Source organism: Colias eurytheme, chromosome 16 (genome assembly GCF_061535395.1).
Source record: "Colias eurytheme isolate Ceu_HAF_F1 chromosome 16, ilColEury1 Martin Lab GWU primary, whole genome shotgun sequence".
Lineage (NCBI taxonomy): Eukaryota > Metazoa > Arthropoda > Insecta > Lepidoptera > Pieridae > Colias > Colias eurytheme.
In genome coordinates, this window is record NC_142995.1 from 3379372 (window position 1) to 3398105 (window position 18734).

The 18734-nt window shown below is 33.1% G+C and overlaps 2 protein-coding genes across 4 annotated transcripts in view; one reads left to right on the forward strand and one right to left on the reverse strand.

Annotated features, from left to right (window-relative positions):
* The window catches only part of Trpm (transient receptor potential cation channel, subfamily M), a 172231-nt gene that overhangs the window by 57341 nt on the left and 96156 nt on the right, over nucleotides 1–18734 (reverse strand). For all 3 annotated transcript variants that reach the window (XM_090111286.1, XM_090111285.1, XM_090111284.1), the window contains one exon: nucleotides 10331–10413. In XM_090111286.1, the coding sequence (XP_089967412.1) occupies nucleotides 10331–10413 (83 nt within the window). The remainder of the gene's footprint in view (nucleotides 1–10330; nucleotides 10414–18734) is intronic.
* Nucleotides 374–4968, forward strand: LOC149901676 (uncharacterized). Its single transcript, XM_090111125.1, has 7 exons — nucleotides 374–798; nucleotides 1111–1178; nucleotides 1265–1368; nucleotides 1687–1776; nucleotides 3530–3608; nucleotides 4458–4594; nucleotides 4900–4968. Exons 1-7 carry the CDS (start codon nucleotides 374–376, stop codon nucleotides 4966–4968), a joined length of 972 nt encoding a protein of 323 aa, XP_089967251.1.

Genomic DNA, 18734 nt, shown 5'->3' on the forward strand with positions numbered 1-18734 from the left:
ATTAGTATAAAGTGAGTTATGCGAGGTTTATTGCTGAATATTTTTCATATTAAAATTGCTAGAATACATTGTTTCATATTTTGATGGAATATATTATACAGTATAATAGTATGTTTTTATGAAACTATATTAATATTATACATACTGAGTATTGGTTGAAATAAATCCACAAGAACGATTCAATATAACAATAGTAATATTTCTGTGTAATGTTTTTTACAAAACTATGCCTATAACCTCTTTTCTACGAGAGTTTCAAACAAAAACAAAAGAAAGAAAATAAGACACATTTTCAACGGCGTGACAGACGTATTTCAATATTTCAGAGAAACAAAACTACAAAATTATTAGTTATATTTGGAAGAAATTGGGTATGGAAGACCAACCTTCCACAAGTAAAGATGTGGGTAACAGGGACGATCCTGACGACGACAAGGACGAGGAGAGCCGGGACGACCAGGGCACCAACAGTGGGTCATCTTTATCCGCTTATTCGATTAAAAGTCGCTTAGACATGGCGGCGAACGGACCAGAAATACCCAAACCGGCGTTGGGAAAGCCCGAAGCTAAGTCCGAAGAAAAGAAGAAGCGAAAGAAACGTGTCAGCGGGCGGGTTGATAAACGTAAGAAGCCTCCAACACGACGGCAGGTTATCAGACGGGCGCCAAGGCGGAAGCCGAGAGCTAGAGTGGAAAAGAAGCGAGATCTATCTGTCTCAACAATATATTCGCGACTGTCATCTAGTGGCCTGCTGACTCCGGGCTGTGAACGTTGCGGCCATCGATGCTGTCGACGAAGGTAGCTGATAAACTTGTGATGTTTTTGATTAAATTTGTTTATTTGCATTGCCTTGTTTGATTTCCACCTAAACCCAGTATGATATTACCAGATATGAAAAGGAATTGCACAGATATATAAACAAAGGAAAAGGATATGATAGGATTAAATATTATTATCGGCATGTACGGAAAAGACCTTGCAAGATTATTGGTATATCAGGTTAGAACCTAATATAAAAGTTCTAAATTATTGAATTACCATATTTTGCAGTTCTAAAGTTAAAACAAAATGATATTATGTAAGTAACTTATTGGTTTTCTCTTGCAACAGAGATTTAGTATGGATAGTTAGTTCTGTGAAGAAACTCAAAGTCAACAAGTTGTTTAAATTTAAATCAGGTATGAACTACAAACTTTAACAAAGTCGCAAGGACACAGCTGCTTCATTTTAAAATACATAATATGCACATTTTAAATTTATTTAGCGAGCGTTCAAGCAGGATCACGTAGCAATATGCTGTCTCCACTGTTTGTCAACATGGCTATGGGCTCAACACCAGTGGAAAATCAACCTTCTATGTTTTCTTGTGCGGTAAATATTTAAGTATTATATTCACAATTATTATGTTGAACTGTTTACTCGTAAAAAAAAACTAAAGCGTGTATTGAAGGATTGAAGGTGTATAATATATGTCAATATAAGGTTACAATGCAACGGAGATTGTTTCTTACATGTAGGTAGAAACATTATTGCGAAAAATATTCACGGCAAGGTTCAGTGTTGACACGTGAGCCTTTTCAAATAAAAAAAAAATCATTTTCAAACATACATGAACAGTTCATATGTTATAGAGGTAACTTACTTAATTTGATGTGTAAAACGATATAAATTTTATTATCTTATTAGATTTCACCAGAAATGATTTACGAGTCTATAAGAAAATTGTCTATGTGGAAACAGTGTGTCGAAACTGAAAGTATTATGGAATACATCATGGTAAGTATTTGTTTAATTGTTCCTTATATCAATAATGATTAATATATTTTATAATTAAAAGATACCGGTAGTCTGTTTTCAATTATATCATGCATGCGAAACAAGTATATTAAATAAAAAAGTATACTGAGAAATTTCTATATTGTTACACGGAAAATATACCTATACTTAATTTAAACTCATATGATTTGATTAATTTATAAAAACAAAAAAATAACACGAAAGCTTTCATAATCAAAGTATAAGTACTTACAAATAAAAGCATTTTACAAAATGTTGTTGGTCCGAAATGCAAGTTTCTGTGATCTGTGCATTCAACTAATTTAAATTAAATTCCAACCGTTCTTATCTAAGCCCGGATTTTCCTGAATTTAACCACAATAACGTATAACGTTGTTTTTACTAATATTCACAAATATCTTCTTTTTCCAAAGCTTATTTTTAATCTTATCGCTTTCCCGCCGTTATGTAAATTGGAAGAAGCGACTTTGTATAGACTATAGAGCATAATATTATGCAGATTAAAAATATTAAATAACATTATACTTACAGATAAAAAATGCTTTTTGAATTTCGAACTTATGAATCTTAAAAATTCGAATCATAATACAGGTACTTTTAGGAATATAAAATCTCAACCTATCTCAACTATTTAATTAGGGATTTATTTATTTGAATGCTTAAATTAATTAAAAATATATGAGAACATTTTTTTTAAACTGGCATTTGCGTCAAATGCGTGTGGCGTTCATTAAAAAAAAAAAAAAACTAAATAATATGATTATTGTTGTATTTACGTTTTAAATAGTAACAAATATGAATATAAAAAATATATATCCTCCATTTAGCCTCCATATAATATATGTTTCCGTAGCATTTGTTTATAGTTATTCGCATACAATTTCCGTAATATTACCTAAGTAGACTTACATACATAACATTGTCCCACATTTTGTTTAACAATATTGATAAACATGAACAAAGAAAGTTCTCTACAAAGTATATCACTGTATTTTCCATGCAAACTACAATATGAATAGTTTATATGTTTTTATTTTCATATTCTTAGCGCTTCATCTTAAACCGTTGCAATTCTTTGCTAAGAGACACGCCTTTGTATTTGTCGTCTAGAATACAAGAAAATATTTAGATTTTTCGAACGATGCGAATGTAAAAAGTTACAATATTTTCTGTTGTTTCGAATAGAACTCGTATGGGCAAGGATCTAGCTTATAATGATAATATTTTCTCAAATCTAACATGACCCTGAATTAATTCAGTATTATATTATCTGTGACCAAGATAGGTATATAGAATATAATATAATGTATTCTTAGTTCCGATTCTTAATGAATTTATTAATTCCACGTAAATTTTGGATTATAATATTATGGTAAAGAGAAATGTAACGGCTTGTTGATTAAGTTCGAGTGTACGATTTTATAGTTAACCTGATTTTAATTTTGACTTGTTGAACTCTTGCATGGAGCGTTTTCCTTGTTATTCTCAAATTATTTAATATATGATACGTAATTTGCAATTTATAGTACCAAAATGATATTTGAAGTAATTCAGAGAATGTAGGTATAAAATTTTCTTATAAGAATGAAAACTAGTTTATTCACGCGGAAATCGCAAGCCAACGGAAAGGAAAGCGTGTCTCTCGCTCTAACACCAGGTGGATCATATTTGCATCCCTCTCGAAACAATGCTTTGAAAACTAAGATGTAATTAGCGGATTGTTCGCTTGCAGAGGAATTATCCGGTTAACCCGGATAAGGATGCTTTGTTGTTGGAACTTTTGGAGAAACTCAGAATCGCTGCTATTGTAGGTATGTTATTTAATTATAAAATTATACCGTTATCATACTATTTTCATTAGCAAAATTGGTGCTTTCGAGGGGCTCGCGAGGTTTTGTGTTAATTTTATTGATTCAATTGTTTATTGTTTTGTGATATTAGATTACCTATTGATAACTTATCTAGATATGACAAAAATAGTGGCCTCGCAAAGTTTTCTGTCAATTTTTAATAACTGATTTATATATTTTGCGATTGCCAATACTAATAAGAATATTGTAAAATGCTATTTTAAAAGTCCACTTATATTACCTAAGTGCCATATTTTACAATAGTATACCTTAAAAACAGATTGTAGGATAGTACATTTATGATTATTAATTATTATTAATTATCAGTAGATATCAAGTATTACATTGGAAATAAGAAATTACCGTTTAATTCTTTAATAGAAGCTATGTGCGATGCCTGTCAGTAGCATCCAATGATCCACGTCAAGAATGCGAATTTAAGGGAATGGAAACTCAATTTTAATTAAAATTATAAGTCAACAGAGAAAATTAATAAGTGTGAGCTTAAACGTGGATGTGGAAATCTATTAAAACGTTCTTGTTAAACTTTTACATTTAATTTTATTCTTAAACGTGTAGAAATATGGGAAATAGAGGATTGTTATATTAACCAATGACCCAAAAAAAAAACTTTTTTTTGATCTTATTATTGAAGTGAAATTCTTTAGGCGCGTTTAAAGTAAAATTTCAAGGTCGCGTCACGACAATATCATCACGTCATGGAGTACGGCGACGATTTCGGTACCTATCTTTGAAATTTGAATCTTCCCAAAGAAGTTTCACTTCTGATACGTGTGCTTATTATTTTAGGTTTCATATGTCAAATGTCCAACAATTCGTGGAGTCTCGCTTGCGCTCTTCAGAATCGAAAATTATCTAAAAATCATGTCACTTTGTTTTGGAAATTATATTCGGATACCATGAAGCCAATATCCAAGGAACAAGCGGTAATTTTTTTACAATTTAAATCAGATAGATTACCATGTCTCACACAAATTTTAAAAATCTATTTAAATGTAGATCATACTATAATATTATTTGGTAAATGATTATGCTATGGTTAATTATTTATGAAGGTACACATATGCGTGTAAACGTTCAGGAATGACATGAGAAAGTGATTTACAGTGCAAAAGTATTTAGTTTTAAATATTTCAGTCATGCTTGTAGCATTATAATTTTGGATTAAATTGTTTTTGTATTAAATATAATCCTTTTACTTCTTGATTCATTTTTATAATACTTATTACAGACTCAAGGAAACGAAACAGTGAACAATCAGACGCAAGCGCTACGTTTTTCTAATAGATATATTTTGTAACAGATAAATAAATATATACAATTTATTTACATTTTAGTTTTGTTCACTGCTTTAATTAATCCAAAAAATTATATAAATACAGAAAAATATTTAATATTTATATATCTATGTCCATAATATAGTTTATGACGAACCTATTCCACGAAATAGAATAACAAAATTCTACAAAAAAAAAAGACAAAGTTTGAATTACGAATGTCAAAAAGAAGCAAACTTTTTTAAATCTTTCCGCGCTTTCGCTTAATAATATTGAAAAGGAATAGAGTGCGAAGAACTCTGGGGACATAATATAAGGTTCTATTAATTCCCCTTCAAAGAGACTTGCCTGTAAGAAAATGGGAAGCTAGCAGCCATTTATAGAACTATCGTATTTTTATGCGTAAATTAATCTCCCGGTTCTAACAGATGATATTATGGGTATATTTCATATTTGTCATAATAAATTGTAACGTCTGGCTATAGTGACGTTCGTTCATAATAATATTTCTATTTTTGTATTTGACTTTGCCACGTAGAAGCCACCGAACAGTCTACTGACAGTTCACCAGAAACCTGTAGTACGTGTATACCTGCGCAGGAAGATTTTAGGAATAGACCAGGGGCTGTATTATGACAACTTATTTCCAGACAGATTACGTCGTGAATTGAACTGACTGGCAAGTTCATAAAATTATGATCGCGACAAACAACCATTGCTATTTCAATCATAATAATATGAATTTCCCAGTCAGTTCAATTCACGGCGTAAACTGGCTGGAAATAGGAGGTCATAATCCTGTGCAGTTTTTTGAGCCTGCCTATGATCGGTTGACCTGTGCGGGCACCTGGACGATAAACCTCTCCAGTAGATCGTAGCGCGTATAGCTTACATTAGAATTGAAAAATGAAAGATTTTACGACTTGTAGAGCTTTATTTATTCAATATCATCTGTTTAGCAAAACACGTATAGTTAATCGTCATGGATAACACTACTATATTTATTTTGTAATGTCAATACGTACCGAATTACATACAAACTAATACTAATATAATGATTGATATGTTTACCTATATCATGTTACCTGAGTCGTAGATAATACGCGTATGAAGTCAAACAAGAGAGAAATAAGAAATAATCCCAAAAGTTTTCCTTATCACGTAGCTTAGGTACTTGATTGAAATTTACGATATATCCGTTATTTTGAAGCGATTTCCGTGACAACGAGACCAAGTTATATTGAATACGGGAGTGTTCTAACTTTTCTCATATTTGTTTGTGGGTAATATTTGCGTATAATAGAATAAAAATAGAATTTTAGTTTCGTTTCAGTTAAGGCTTGCGAAAAGGCCCAATCATAATTCAGCCAAATAATTTTCGATATATTTTATGCAAAGAACATCAGTAGGCATATTTTAAAATTTTTAAGTTTATATTTTTTTTTAAATATAATGTATCAAGTAACTAGGTATTCTCGTTAACCAAAATTATATTTTCTGTCATCGACACTATTAAATTGCGATAGTAGATGGATGACTGCATCCATATTTAAGATGCGTTTATCCGCCCTATCTTCATACCCAAAACTTCCACAATATAAAGACGGAAACAAAAAAAGATTATGAAAGCGTCCTTTCAGCCATAATTATACTAAAATATCATTTAGGTAAATGCTTAATCTAAACGCCTAATATCCATTCATGTTCACTATTGAATTTAATTCATGAACATTTCCACTTTAGCGAGCGAAGTAAATGAAATTATTTAGGTAGTCTAACTAAATACCTTGAAACACTATCTTGCTATTGAAATTATGAATTATACGAGCCGGATCATTAAACACTGTTCATGTGTAATTTAATACACAAAACTAGTACACCATTCATATAATATATTGTATTAATATTATAATGCTTTAGTTGTACTTTATGTTTATTGAATAGGTTCCTACTTTATTTTAATATCGATGTTCTGTTATTTGGAAGAATTTATAAATAAGAGACACCTATTAATATTATTCATTCTATAAATTTATAAAGAATAGAAAAAATTCGATCACGAGGCGGAACTCGAACCCGCATCCTTTCGCGCCATTTTTTCTATATAAACTTATATGCATGCACTTTATAAATTTATATTTATAACGCATTTGAATGCCATAAAATCAATTTAAAAAAAATGTTGTGTGGTTTTATGAAACCACGGTAAAAGTGAAACTGTTCGAACGGTTCCGATATGCTTTGTGTAGCGCATGTCGCGTGACGGTAGGGTAGGTATACCTACTCGGCAGCCGCGATGCACGCGACATGCGCTACACAGACCAAAAAGTTTGAGACGATGTAATAAAAGTTTCACTTTAAAATAATCATTCTGTTTCACTTTTAGTTGCTCAAGAAAAAATAATCATTTTTCAAGATTATCCTTCATTTTCGATTAGGTAAGTATCATAGGAAATAGAATAGAAAGCATTCAGAAATAAATAATTTTTTATTTATTTATTTTATTTAATTATTTATTGCACACACAAAAGAAATAGAGACACATAAAGTACAGAATATAATAGTAGAATAATGTGTACAAACGGTGGCCTTATCGCTAGGTAGCGATCTCTTCCAGGCCACCGTATGTAATATGTAAGGAGAGACGTTAAAAGGAGGTGGGTGAGCAAAAAATAAGGCTTTTAAGCTAAGGCTAAAAATTTTCTTTATTCTGTGAGATTTACTAATTTAGAACATCAATGAAACGCAAATATACATTAGCGGGTTGCTTAGCGGTTTCTAAAGTTCCATTCCTCCTCTTGCAAGATCCGTAAATACCTCATGTTTGCAATGCTATATTAGTCTAATACAAATCGCATTAAATTTCTGGTGAATATCAATCAACGCTTAAGCTGGCTTTGCCCCAATAAGGTTAATAGTGTAATATGCTCCGTATTAGTTCTATATTAATCCTAGAAGCTTCTTGTTCTACTTAGAGTTTACAAAGTGATCGAACGTTCAACAAACAACTCATCTGGATGCAATTATTGGAGCACAGAACCTCCATTAATATCGAGAATACCGATTGCACCTGCTCTTTGTAATTCAAGGAACGATTATTACTGCACTTAAACGTCAAGCTAAATTGACATCTTGTTTCCATTATCATTAGAAATATGGTTTTGACGGAATAGACTACAAGCCCGTATAGGACAAAAATATGGGTCAAATGAACCACCATGGGACATATCTAGAACGATAGCAGAGCAAAAAATAATAAGATTCATCACTATGCCGTCACTTGTAAGCTGTCCAACTGAGTGCAGATGAGAATTGAAAAGTACAGGTAGACTCGGTAAATTTTGGTCATATATTTTTGTACGGCATTCTTAACCATCGATAGATCCATTAAAAATAATAAGAAACCGCTCAGTGCCGTACAAAAATGTGGGTCCACCAAGTCGGAATTTTTATTTAATTTCCGAGAGTTACCGGGGGTAAATTTGGTCATTTGACCATGTACGGCATCTGTGTCATACTATTGCTATACTGCTTTTAATCCATTATTCCGCAACGCCGTACAAAAATCATGGGGACAAGGGGAAAAAATCGAGAGTTGCAATCCCCTCTCTTTCCCCACTCCAGGGGGTCATTTGACTAAGTACGGCTTCGGTTCCAAAACATTATCTAGCACTCAAAAGTACTATTAAAAGCAATGCCGTCAAAAAATAATTGTTCTTTTAAATGTATACCAATAATCATCTTAATTTCATCGAATTCTTGATATAAAGAGCTGTAAGGTCATTTGACCCTGTACGGGAACTTTTTTTTTAACATGATATTGTAAAATTCAATTGTTGTATAGTATTGCCGTTCAAAATAAACCGTTCTAAAAAAAGTTATAGAGAAATGCAAAACCAGAAATTTTGTTAAAGTTTAAACATCGTAGATTAATGAAATATAATAGTTTTCTACACTTTATCCGTTGTTTTAAATAGTATTAACATAGATAAATTAGGAAAAAACGATGCCGTACATTTTTGTGCAGACCACATCTTTTAGGCTGATGAAAGCGACGAAAGCTACAATTTTAAGAGTGCTTTATGGCCATTTGATACAGTACGGCATTAACATATTTTTACCCAACTACGGCAAAGCAAAAGGAGGGTTATGGTTGTTTACAGGTCATGTATGTATGTTCATCTATTCCCTCGTAACTTCTAAACTACTTATCAGAATTCGACAAATGACATTAGAGGCGTCTGAATTGTTCACTGGATAACCAACGACCAGCTAGCTAAAGGCTATATGGGGTTTCACAAAATCTAATGTGGCGCCCTTTAGCGGACAAAACATACAGAGTAAAAAAATAAAGTTAAGATAAATATGCAGTGTTTGGTATCATTTGAAAGCGCTTTACTTGTACATTTTGAATATGTATATATTACTAGCATTTGCTTGTGACTTTACCTGTATTCATGGACTGATTGCATATAATTCACATCTTTTCGTTCATAGCTTTTTTATTAGTTCATCAATTTAACGGAGTCCATTCCACCTGACTCCGACTTTCCAAGGTGATAATTAACCACCTCGAGCTTCTTAATATTAATGTATATTTATATTTTATTATAAAAATATAAAGCAAATATTTCGTTATATGGATTTTTTCTTTTTCAGATTTTTCCCCTTTGAACCAACGAAAATGTACGGCACATGAAAAAATATTATCTATGCATAAAATACTTTAAAAATAAATTTATTTCGTGTTGTGTCAAATGACCCCCTGGAGTGGGGAAAGAGAGGGGATTACAACTCTCGATTTTTTCCCCTTGTCCCCATGATTTTTGTACGGCGTTGCGGAATAATGGATTAAAAGCAGTATAGCAATAGTATGACACAGATGCCGTACATGGTCAAATGACCAAATTTACCCCCGGTAACTCTCGGAAATTAAATAAAAATTCCGACTTGGTGGACCCACATTTTTGTACGGCACTGAGCGGTTTCTTATTATTTTTAATGGATCTATCGATGGTTAAGAATGCCGTACAAAAATATATGACCAAAATTTACCGAGTCTACCTGTACTTTTCAATTCTCATCTGCACTCAGTTGGACAGCTTACAAGTGACGGCATAGTGATGAATCTTATTATTTTTTGCTCTGCTATCGTTCTAGATATGTCCCATGGTGGTTCATTTGACCCATATTTTTGTCCTATGCGGGCTTGTAGTCTAGAATACTTAAAAAACTTGGAGTGATACCGAACGTTTTTTTTTCATAAATTTTAATCCCCATAAATATAGGAGCAGAAATTAAAAAAGTTTTTAAAAAAGGAAAAAATATACATAAAGCGGGTGAAACCGCGGGACACAGCTAGTACCTACATAAAATATTACTCACACATGCTCATCTTTAGCGCTGGCCACGAAGCACTTACACTCCCGCTTCTGAAAAGTGCTCTCAATCCAACTGCGAGTGGTTTTCTGTAACAAACGATATTTATAGGCATTAGATATTATTAATATTAATATTCTAGAGGAGGACTTCAAGCGTAGAGAATGATATGATGAAAACCTTTTTAGATTGATGAAGTACTTTCAAAAGGTGATTTATCGGTAGATAATATTATACGAAGCCAAATATCGTATAATTTCTAAGATTGGAACATATACCATTGGAGATGTTAACCTCGCTAAATATTATAATAACCACTATCTCATCACCACTTATGTATTTTAATCTGACTGTACGATATCTTCAGAAGAATCTTCACTATATTTCAAAAAAGAAAAATACACAAGGTGGTATTGAGAACCCTCGGTTTTGGGAACGTCGGTACAGAAAGTTTACTAAATTTGTTTTTGTTGGAAATGAACGACATACGACTTTACCATTGATCGTACCGACGGTATTGAACTGTATAATCTCATCATAATATTATACTTTCAAATACCAACGGAATCTATAGATCTCCGAATAATAGAGCGGTTTGCATGGAATTCAGCGGGCATGTGCCACTTGGGCTAATAAATTGTGGCATTGTGCCAAGTTTTATTTACTGAACCTTTTATGCGAGGGTCAAATGGCCTCGTTAAGCAGATTTGGATTAATTATTGCGAAAGGGTCAGCAAATTTTGCTGGATTATTTAGGATTTTAATCTGTTAATTTTGAAACCCTGACACGACGGTTTTGATGTGTGTACGTCGTTGAGCATTCTAATGTACATTCTGATGATGGACATAATTTAATAATGAGTATCGTATAACCTGTTAAACCCTTGTGAGAGAGAAAAATAATGAATGTTTAATTATTAGTCCATCTAATAAATCTAACCTGTCTCATGTAGCTTTATTTTATCCCAATCCATCACATTGCATGGTTATTTAACTCAATCATGCAAGAAGTAGATACTGTATCTTTTGTATACAATTTGCAACATAAAGGCACATAATATTATAACAGACATATTCAATTTAATAAAAACTACGTATGTATTACATAAATTTGATTAATCTTCTTATATATAAAAATGAATCGCAAAATGTGTTGGTAAGCGCATAACTCGAGAACGGCTGAACCGATTTCGATAATACTTTTTTATTATATTCCTTGAAGTACGAGGATGGTTCTTATGTAGAGAAAACGTAAACATGTACCACGGGCGAAGCCGGGGCGGACCGCTAGTAATATATAATAACAGATCCCCAGTTATAAACTTGTTCAGGTAACGCAAGGTTATCGAAGTTTCATAAAGCTACAATGGAGCATTTAAACTCAGTAATGTTATTTCAGCAAAGTTCATAGAAACAGAGTAAAAGCTTGATGGTTCCAAATGGTATCTTGATGCTGAATGTACCTTTCTTCAGTTACTAATAACGTTCCGGAAAGTGCTAAGAGCGGTGCGACAAAGGAAGCTTTAAACAAAACGAAAGTTCCTGTATTTAAAATTGAACTTTGGATTCAAAGGATAAGGTTTCATTTGGCGTTACACAAATTTCTTGTGTATCAATGTAGAAAGATTAAATTAGGCTGCGTTTACTTTATTGTAGACTAGCTGTTGCCCGCGACTTCGTCCGCGATTCGGTCGTTTTTCGTCATTCGTCGTTTAAAAAAAATACGTGACACTTTATTTTTGAATGTTCTTAATTGTCTCTTATAAAATTTAACTACATTAAAATTGAATACTCTGATAAGAAAATCTTAAAATCATCGAAAATCATAGACATCGAATATCTGAAGAAAACATGAATGAATGTGATTTAAATTCTACATTTCTTAGTAATTAAAATAATAATCTAAATTAAATGTAGATTAACAGTTTGAGCGCACCATTATAGAATATGTACCTAAGTAATAAATTACGTTAGTTTACATTGTAACTTTACACGATGACTTTCTTTCGCGCTCGGTACCACAAACTAAACATGTTTGTGGTACGTGGCCCGCGTCACTTTACCCCCCACGAGTTCCCCTCCGTTGCTATGCGAAAATACATTCGTCGCCCTACTGTAGGAAAAATTGTAATACTGCGGCCTGGGCGTTATAACACGCTCAGGGAATTCCTGAGTGCTGATAGACTTCCGTCTATCGGCATTTATACCAATTTTATATTAATATCACCATCTTGAGGAAAAGCTTCTAATGTCGATTTAAAACGCATATATACGGATTAACCTGATGAATTAACATGTTCTAAAATTGTGAAATGAGTTCAGTTTTAAATTCGAGAAATATTGATTTCTTGTATTCGATTATTCGTCGTAGTCGAATACAAAATATATTTAAATAAACTTAGGTTGGCCTTCAGGCAAAAGGGATCCTATCAAATGATAAACTTGACCTTGTATCTTAAAAGTAAGAATGAAAGGAGCATCTAATAATTGTTGAGCACCAAAGGATCATTTAAAACGCAATACTATAAGAGCTAATATTGTCTAAGAACTGTTTAGATTGCACATGTTCCTCTAAAACTTAAAAGTAGTGATTTCAAAGGTTCCGGCGTATCTTCAAACGAAAGCCGACTCCTTACTCCACTTTAAAGCATTACAAAAAGAACATACTACGTTAATATCGCCTATACAGAAGATGATCTGTAATCAATTGTGAGGTTATAAGCAAACCCACTTTTATTTTATTTTGTCGGACCACACCACCGAATTTGTAGATTAATCTTCTATGTTTACCTCTAAGTCATTAAGACTATGTCGAAATCTGTTTGCAATAAGACGGGCCTCTCGCTATTCGTCCGTTTAAAGAGACCAATAGTTTCAATTCTTAATCTTACATTAAACAAACTTATTAATCGTTCTTGTCTCAAATAATGGTAATATTCGCGTCCCTACTCTAGTCATTGCTTATGCTCATGTTCATCTTCGAGAGATCGAATAATATTATGGTGCACCCTATTATTTGTCAAACGGTCTTCATATTGAGTAAAAGTTTCAGAATTCTCGAGATAAAATATGACGATCGTGATCAGCTGTGAGACGTAATTCCCTCTCAGTGAGGGTTTCGGTCTCACGGGATAGTACAATATGCCATTTGCGATCAGCTGTGAGACGTTATATATACCCTCAGTGAAGGTTTCGGTCTCACAGGATAGTACATGCCGTTCGCGGTCAGCTGTGAGCCGCAATTCTCGTTGTGAAGCGGTTTCAGGTTCGGCATAACACATGTTGTTTTCGGTCAATAGTAAGCCTCTTATCTCTAACGATCCTTGAGAACTCTTATTTCTCATTTTCTTAACTTTGCTCGAATTTCGATATATAAAGATTTTTTAGGTGGCACTGATGCGGGTGAATAAAAATTAAAACGGACTAAGAGTGTTATAATCTCAATCATCATCATCAATACATAATATAATAAAATTGTGGAAAAGTGATGTCTGTACAATTAAAATATGTAGAAAAAAATTAGCAGGTGTTATTATTATCGAGAAATCGAGAGAAACCATTTTTTTCTCTTAAAAGCTCCCCCCCTCCCACTTCCCGAACTCCGATTGACCGTAATTTATTTTTCCTTACATTTTTATCATATCCTTTTCTAATGGGTTTCATCCTACTGCGATTTTTTTTTGTTTCAAAAATTATATACCCTGGTGTATAGGTAAATTTTCCACATAAAATGTCCTTTAAATTATGTCGTATTATATTTTTAACCCCCGACGCAAAAAGACTGGTGTTATGTGTTTGACCGCTATGTATTTCTGTGTGTGTGTGTGTGTCTGTCTATGGCACCGTAGCTGGCTAACAGGTAAACCGAATGAGATGCGGTTTTTTTTGTTAGGCAGAATATTTTCCGACGCTGGTTCTTAGATAAAGTGTATCAAAATTGGTTCATCCACTTATTATACCTACATAGGGGTAAAAGTGGGAATGAAAAAAATGAAAGTTATAATTTATTTTTAAAGATCGTCGGGAAGTTTATGAAATTATTTATTCCTTTTTCTATACACTTTTCTTCGTCTAAACGGTTTAGTTACGTGCTCTCTCTCTCTTCAGCCTTTAGTTACGTGCGTGAGACAGGAAAGATCTAATTTGGATTTGTTTCTGGATTTGATAAAAACTGAGTATCGATTAAGCTGATCAGTGGCTACTGGCTACACCAAAGATTATTAAAAACATCCGTTTAAGAAAGGAAGGAAATAGAATTTGCTCCTCTCCCCCCCCCCCTGGTTCCTAAAAAATAATATGACATAATTTAAAAGAAATTTTACGTAGAATTAGTTAGGCATTTCTTTTTTTATTTTCGATATTATATATACTAATCATAATTTTTAATTACAATATGTAGTAACTATTTGGTATAGGTTAGGCATTTCATTTCTTGATTTTCTTTAATAATTTGGTACGTAAGTTTTTAGCTCAGTTTAGTAAGAAATTTTAATAACAATTCTTTTAATTATTTATGGTAGTACAACAGTACAGTATGGTTGTACGTATTTACTCAATAATTGTATGTTAAGTAGTAATTCAGCATGGGCGTAGCCACGGTGGGGCTGGGTGGGGCGCTTACCCTGGCTTTGATCTGGTAGGTACTAATTATGAAGGGGAGTGGGCGTGGGCGTGGGATTGGGACTGAACGTGGCATATGGCGTGGGAGTGCGAGTGGGCGCGGGAGTGGGAGCATGAAAATAAAAATTATTTTTTATTGTTGCCCCACCCTGAGCCCATGGTCATAGGTCCCATAGTCACTATTCCACGCGAACGAAGTCGCGGGGACAGCTAGTAGACAAATATAATCAGAAAGCTTTGAACTCCTAAGCTCAACCATAAAAGATAGACATTTATGATGTCGGGAGATATTTTTTATATAATATGGAGAACATTTCTTTCATACTTGATTTCTGTGTAGCTTTAACCATTAAGATACACGCATTAAGAACGCACACGCGACGAAAGCTTAAAAATGGAGTTGCTGCTCTGCTCACGAATATGAAAAATAATTGTACCAAGTTTCGTTTAAATCCGTCGAGTAGTTTTTGTTTCTATAACGGTTATACAGACAGACAGACGGACAAACATTTTTGACGTCGATGTCGATCTCTAATCACCTCGTGATAGAAATTAAAGACTTTTTAACGGATTCTAAACGCGATTTATTCATTCTATTATTTTCCCGACGTTTCGAACACTTTACAGCGAGCGTGGTCACGGGGAGACTGTCTCCAGAATGAATAAATCGCGTTTAGAATCCGTTAAAAAGTCTTTAATTTCTAAATGTATAATACTCGCGTAAAACCAAACATCAGAAAATACCACCTCGTGATAGTTATTTAGGAAATATATTTCATGTGCAGAATTGACCTCTACATATTTAATATAAGTAGGTATACATATATTTAGATTCCAATTTCCATGTAACGTTATGGTCCGGGAGCCAGCAGCAGATTTTATGACCAAGTTCCTCTCAAGCGGTAATTAGTAAAATGCATCAAAGTATAGTATTATGAAGCCTCGTGAACGTCAGCTGGAGCTCGGTTGGGGGGAAGAGCGGTTGTAGCCTCCCGTATCAGCTGACGGTTTTTCCACCAAGATACAGCCAGCTGACATATATATTTATCCACAGTTACATATAAGCTATCATCAGGTAAATTTTTGTTTGAGAGGAAATAACGAAAAATAAATTTTTCTTTAAATTTAACTTTCATGTTCGAGACACCAGCTGACGTATAATACACCATGTTGTAACCAGCTGACTATTTTTTTTCGTTGAGATATTGGGTTAGCTACAATTTGACAAATTTTTAGCTGAGAGGAAATGAATGAATGAATGTATTTTTTTTCCTATGTGCGTGGGAGGCTACAACCGCTCACCCCCCCAACCGAGCGCCAGCTGACGTTCACGAGGCTTTATAATACTATACTCTCATGCGTCTGACGAATTATCTCTTGAGAGGAAATAGTTAACCAAATTTGCACCTGGCTCCCTAACCATTAAATTCGACTATATAATAACTAACAGACAACGCAGGTTACTCTCGTTTCCGTAAGTTGAGGCGGCTACATATTCGGTCCTAATAACATGACTTTTTGTGAACGAAACGACAGCGCGGTTTAATTCGATGGCAACACCATCAGAAAAAAGGAAATATTTTTAACTTTGAAAAAATATTATGATTTACACTATTAATACTATTTTAACATTAACACAAAATATAAGACTGTGAGTGTGTAAAAATAAATCCAGCTAGTTTCACATCACACTTATGTTTATAATTAGGTAAACGACATGAAAATATATTAATTACCAAGCAATAATCATACAGATAAATACTGAACAAAAGTATTAACAGTCAAAGTATATTTTTAAGATTTTTACTAACAACATGTAAATGATGAAGGAATAATAATTATCAACGAACTAACCTTATTGTATTAGAGTCCCGCCTCGTGATCGAATTATTAAAACACGAAGATTTTTAAAAATGTAACCAATGAACACAATCAATATTAGATTAACTGTAATGTAAAATAATATACATCTACCCTCACTTTTAAAAATGTAGTATATTCACACGAATTATATAAGCGCACTATGGGTTAAAGAGTTAAATAAATAAATAACATAATTATATTTAAATTATTAATTTTTAACATTGTGTTCAGTAGTGTTAACATGTAAATTGATTTGATTTTTACGAAATCTCATAGATGGCGCTGAATCAAATTTGTCTTTATAGTACTAAGATTCATTAAACAGTTTCTCTGCCCAAATAACGTAAATGACGTAGTTTTTATAGTGTAAAGCTAGATAATAGCATGGCTTACTCAAAAACAACATTTAAACATGAGTCTTTAGATTGTACGCTGTCGTAGTTCACGGAATACGTAAGAAAAGTAAAGGTTCACAGCTCCTCCCCCGGAGGTGATAGCATGATAATATGTTTAAAAAAACCTCACACGACCTGTTAGTAATATTCATGCAAAATTTGAAGTCAATCTATGCAGTACTTTTCGAGATTAGCTCGGACAAACATACAGACAAACAGACAAACAGACAAACAGACAAACAGACAAAAATTCTAAAAACTATATTTTTGGCTTCTATATCGATTATAGATCATGGATTATGTATTCTTTTAAAAAAATATTCAATGTACAGTTTTGACTTTCCTACGATTTTATTATATGTATAGACTGGCTCGCGTACTGGCGAATAATAGAATAGATGTGTTTTCATGAAATGATGAATGCCCGCTGTCCTAACTTGGCAACCATATTAAGTCTAATGGAAGTAAAAATAATTCCACGTTTTCTATAAGTAGCAGATATGACTAAATTGTTCAAAAGATCTTTTTTAAATCATATAAATTGAGAATGTATTTTAGCAGATAGTAATAAAATAAGAAACCGCGGTATCCAGTTAGTTAAATCACATTTTCAAAGTATATATCTGTATGCCAATCTAATCCAGTATATGATACCGGATACGCTATATTTCTCAGTTTAAAACGTTATCTTAGCCAGTTACTAGAACAATAGCAACGAAGCACGTACAGATAAATTCCTGTAACTGAAAATGGCACTGCGTCCCTGAAAAGAGACGTAGAAATGTAAGACGTACCTACCTACTTTGCTGTTGCTACGCTTGAGATGGTAAAATGTAATTTTTATATTAAATACCTCGGTAGGAAAAAATATTAATATATTTTGTAAATATTATGTAATCGATCATAAGAAAATATACTTTTTTTTCAGCACAATCTATAAAGCCCCGCTATGTTAAGTTTTCACAGCATATGTAAACGCAAAATTAACAAACTTAAAAATTCAAAAAAAATTGTATACTTAAACATAACAACTATGCATAAAAGTTTTCTGAGATAAAAATTTTACATTGCATGTTGGAAAAATGTAAACATTGAGAAATTTAAATGAATACATGCAGCTGTGGCGAAACGACAATATTGAATAAAACAAGTATAAAAGAATTTACGAAGTTTATAAACTTTTTTATGATCAAGCATTTTTTGTAACAGATAAAAGGATAAGATAAAATAAAAAATTCCAATTTCATTGTGTACTGAGGTATGAGGCATGTTTAGGCTTGCCAGGTGTCCGGCTTTAGCCGGACATGTTAGGCTTTTTGCAGTCGCGTCCGGCCAAATATGTACGTGTTTGGCCTGTCCGGCTTTTGTCAGGCTTTTTGTCAGAGTGGCGATTCGTACGACGATGGGCGGACGAGCGCCCGACCTGAACGAAGATGACTCTGACTTTAAAAAGCTGTTGGCACATCAGAAGTGGACCTCGTATTTTAAATCATTTAATAATGAAGAATTTTATTCGGAACTGCTTAAGTTGG

Excerpts from the sequence above, each read along its gene's own strand:
- LOC149901676 (XM_090111125.1), top strand. The coding sequence starts at position 374 with ATGGAAGACCAACCTTCCACAAGTAAAGATGTGGGTAACAGGGACGAT. Across the intron at positions 1,369-1,686 it reads AACCTTCTATGTTTTCTTGT|ATTTCACCAGAAATGATTTA; the intron begins GCGGTAAATATT and ends TTATCTTATTAG. Across the intron at positions 3,609-4,457 it reads CAGAATCGCTGCTATTGTAG|GTTTCATATGTCAAATGTCC; the intron begins GTATGTTATTTA and ends TTATTATTTTAG.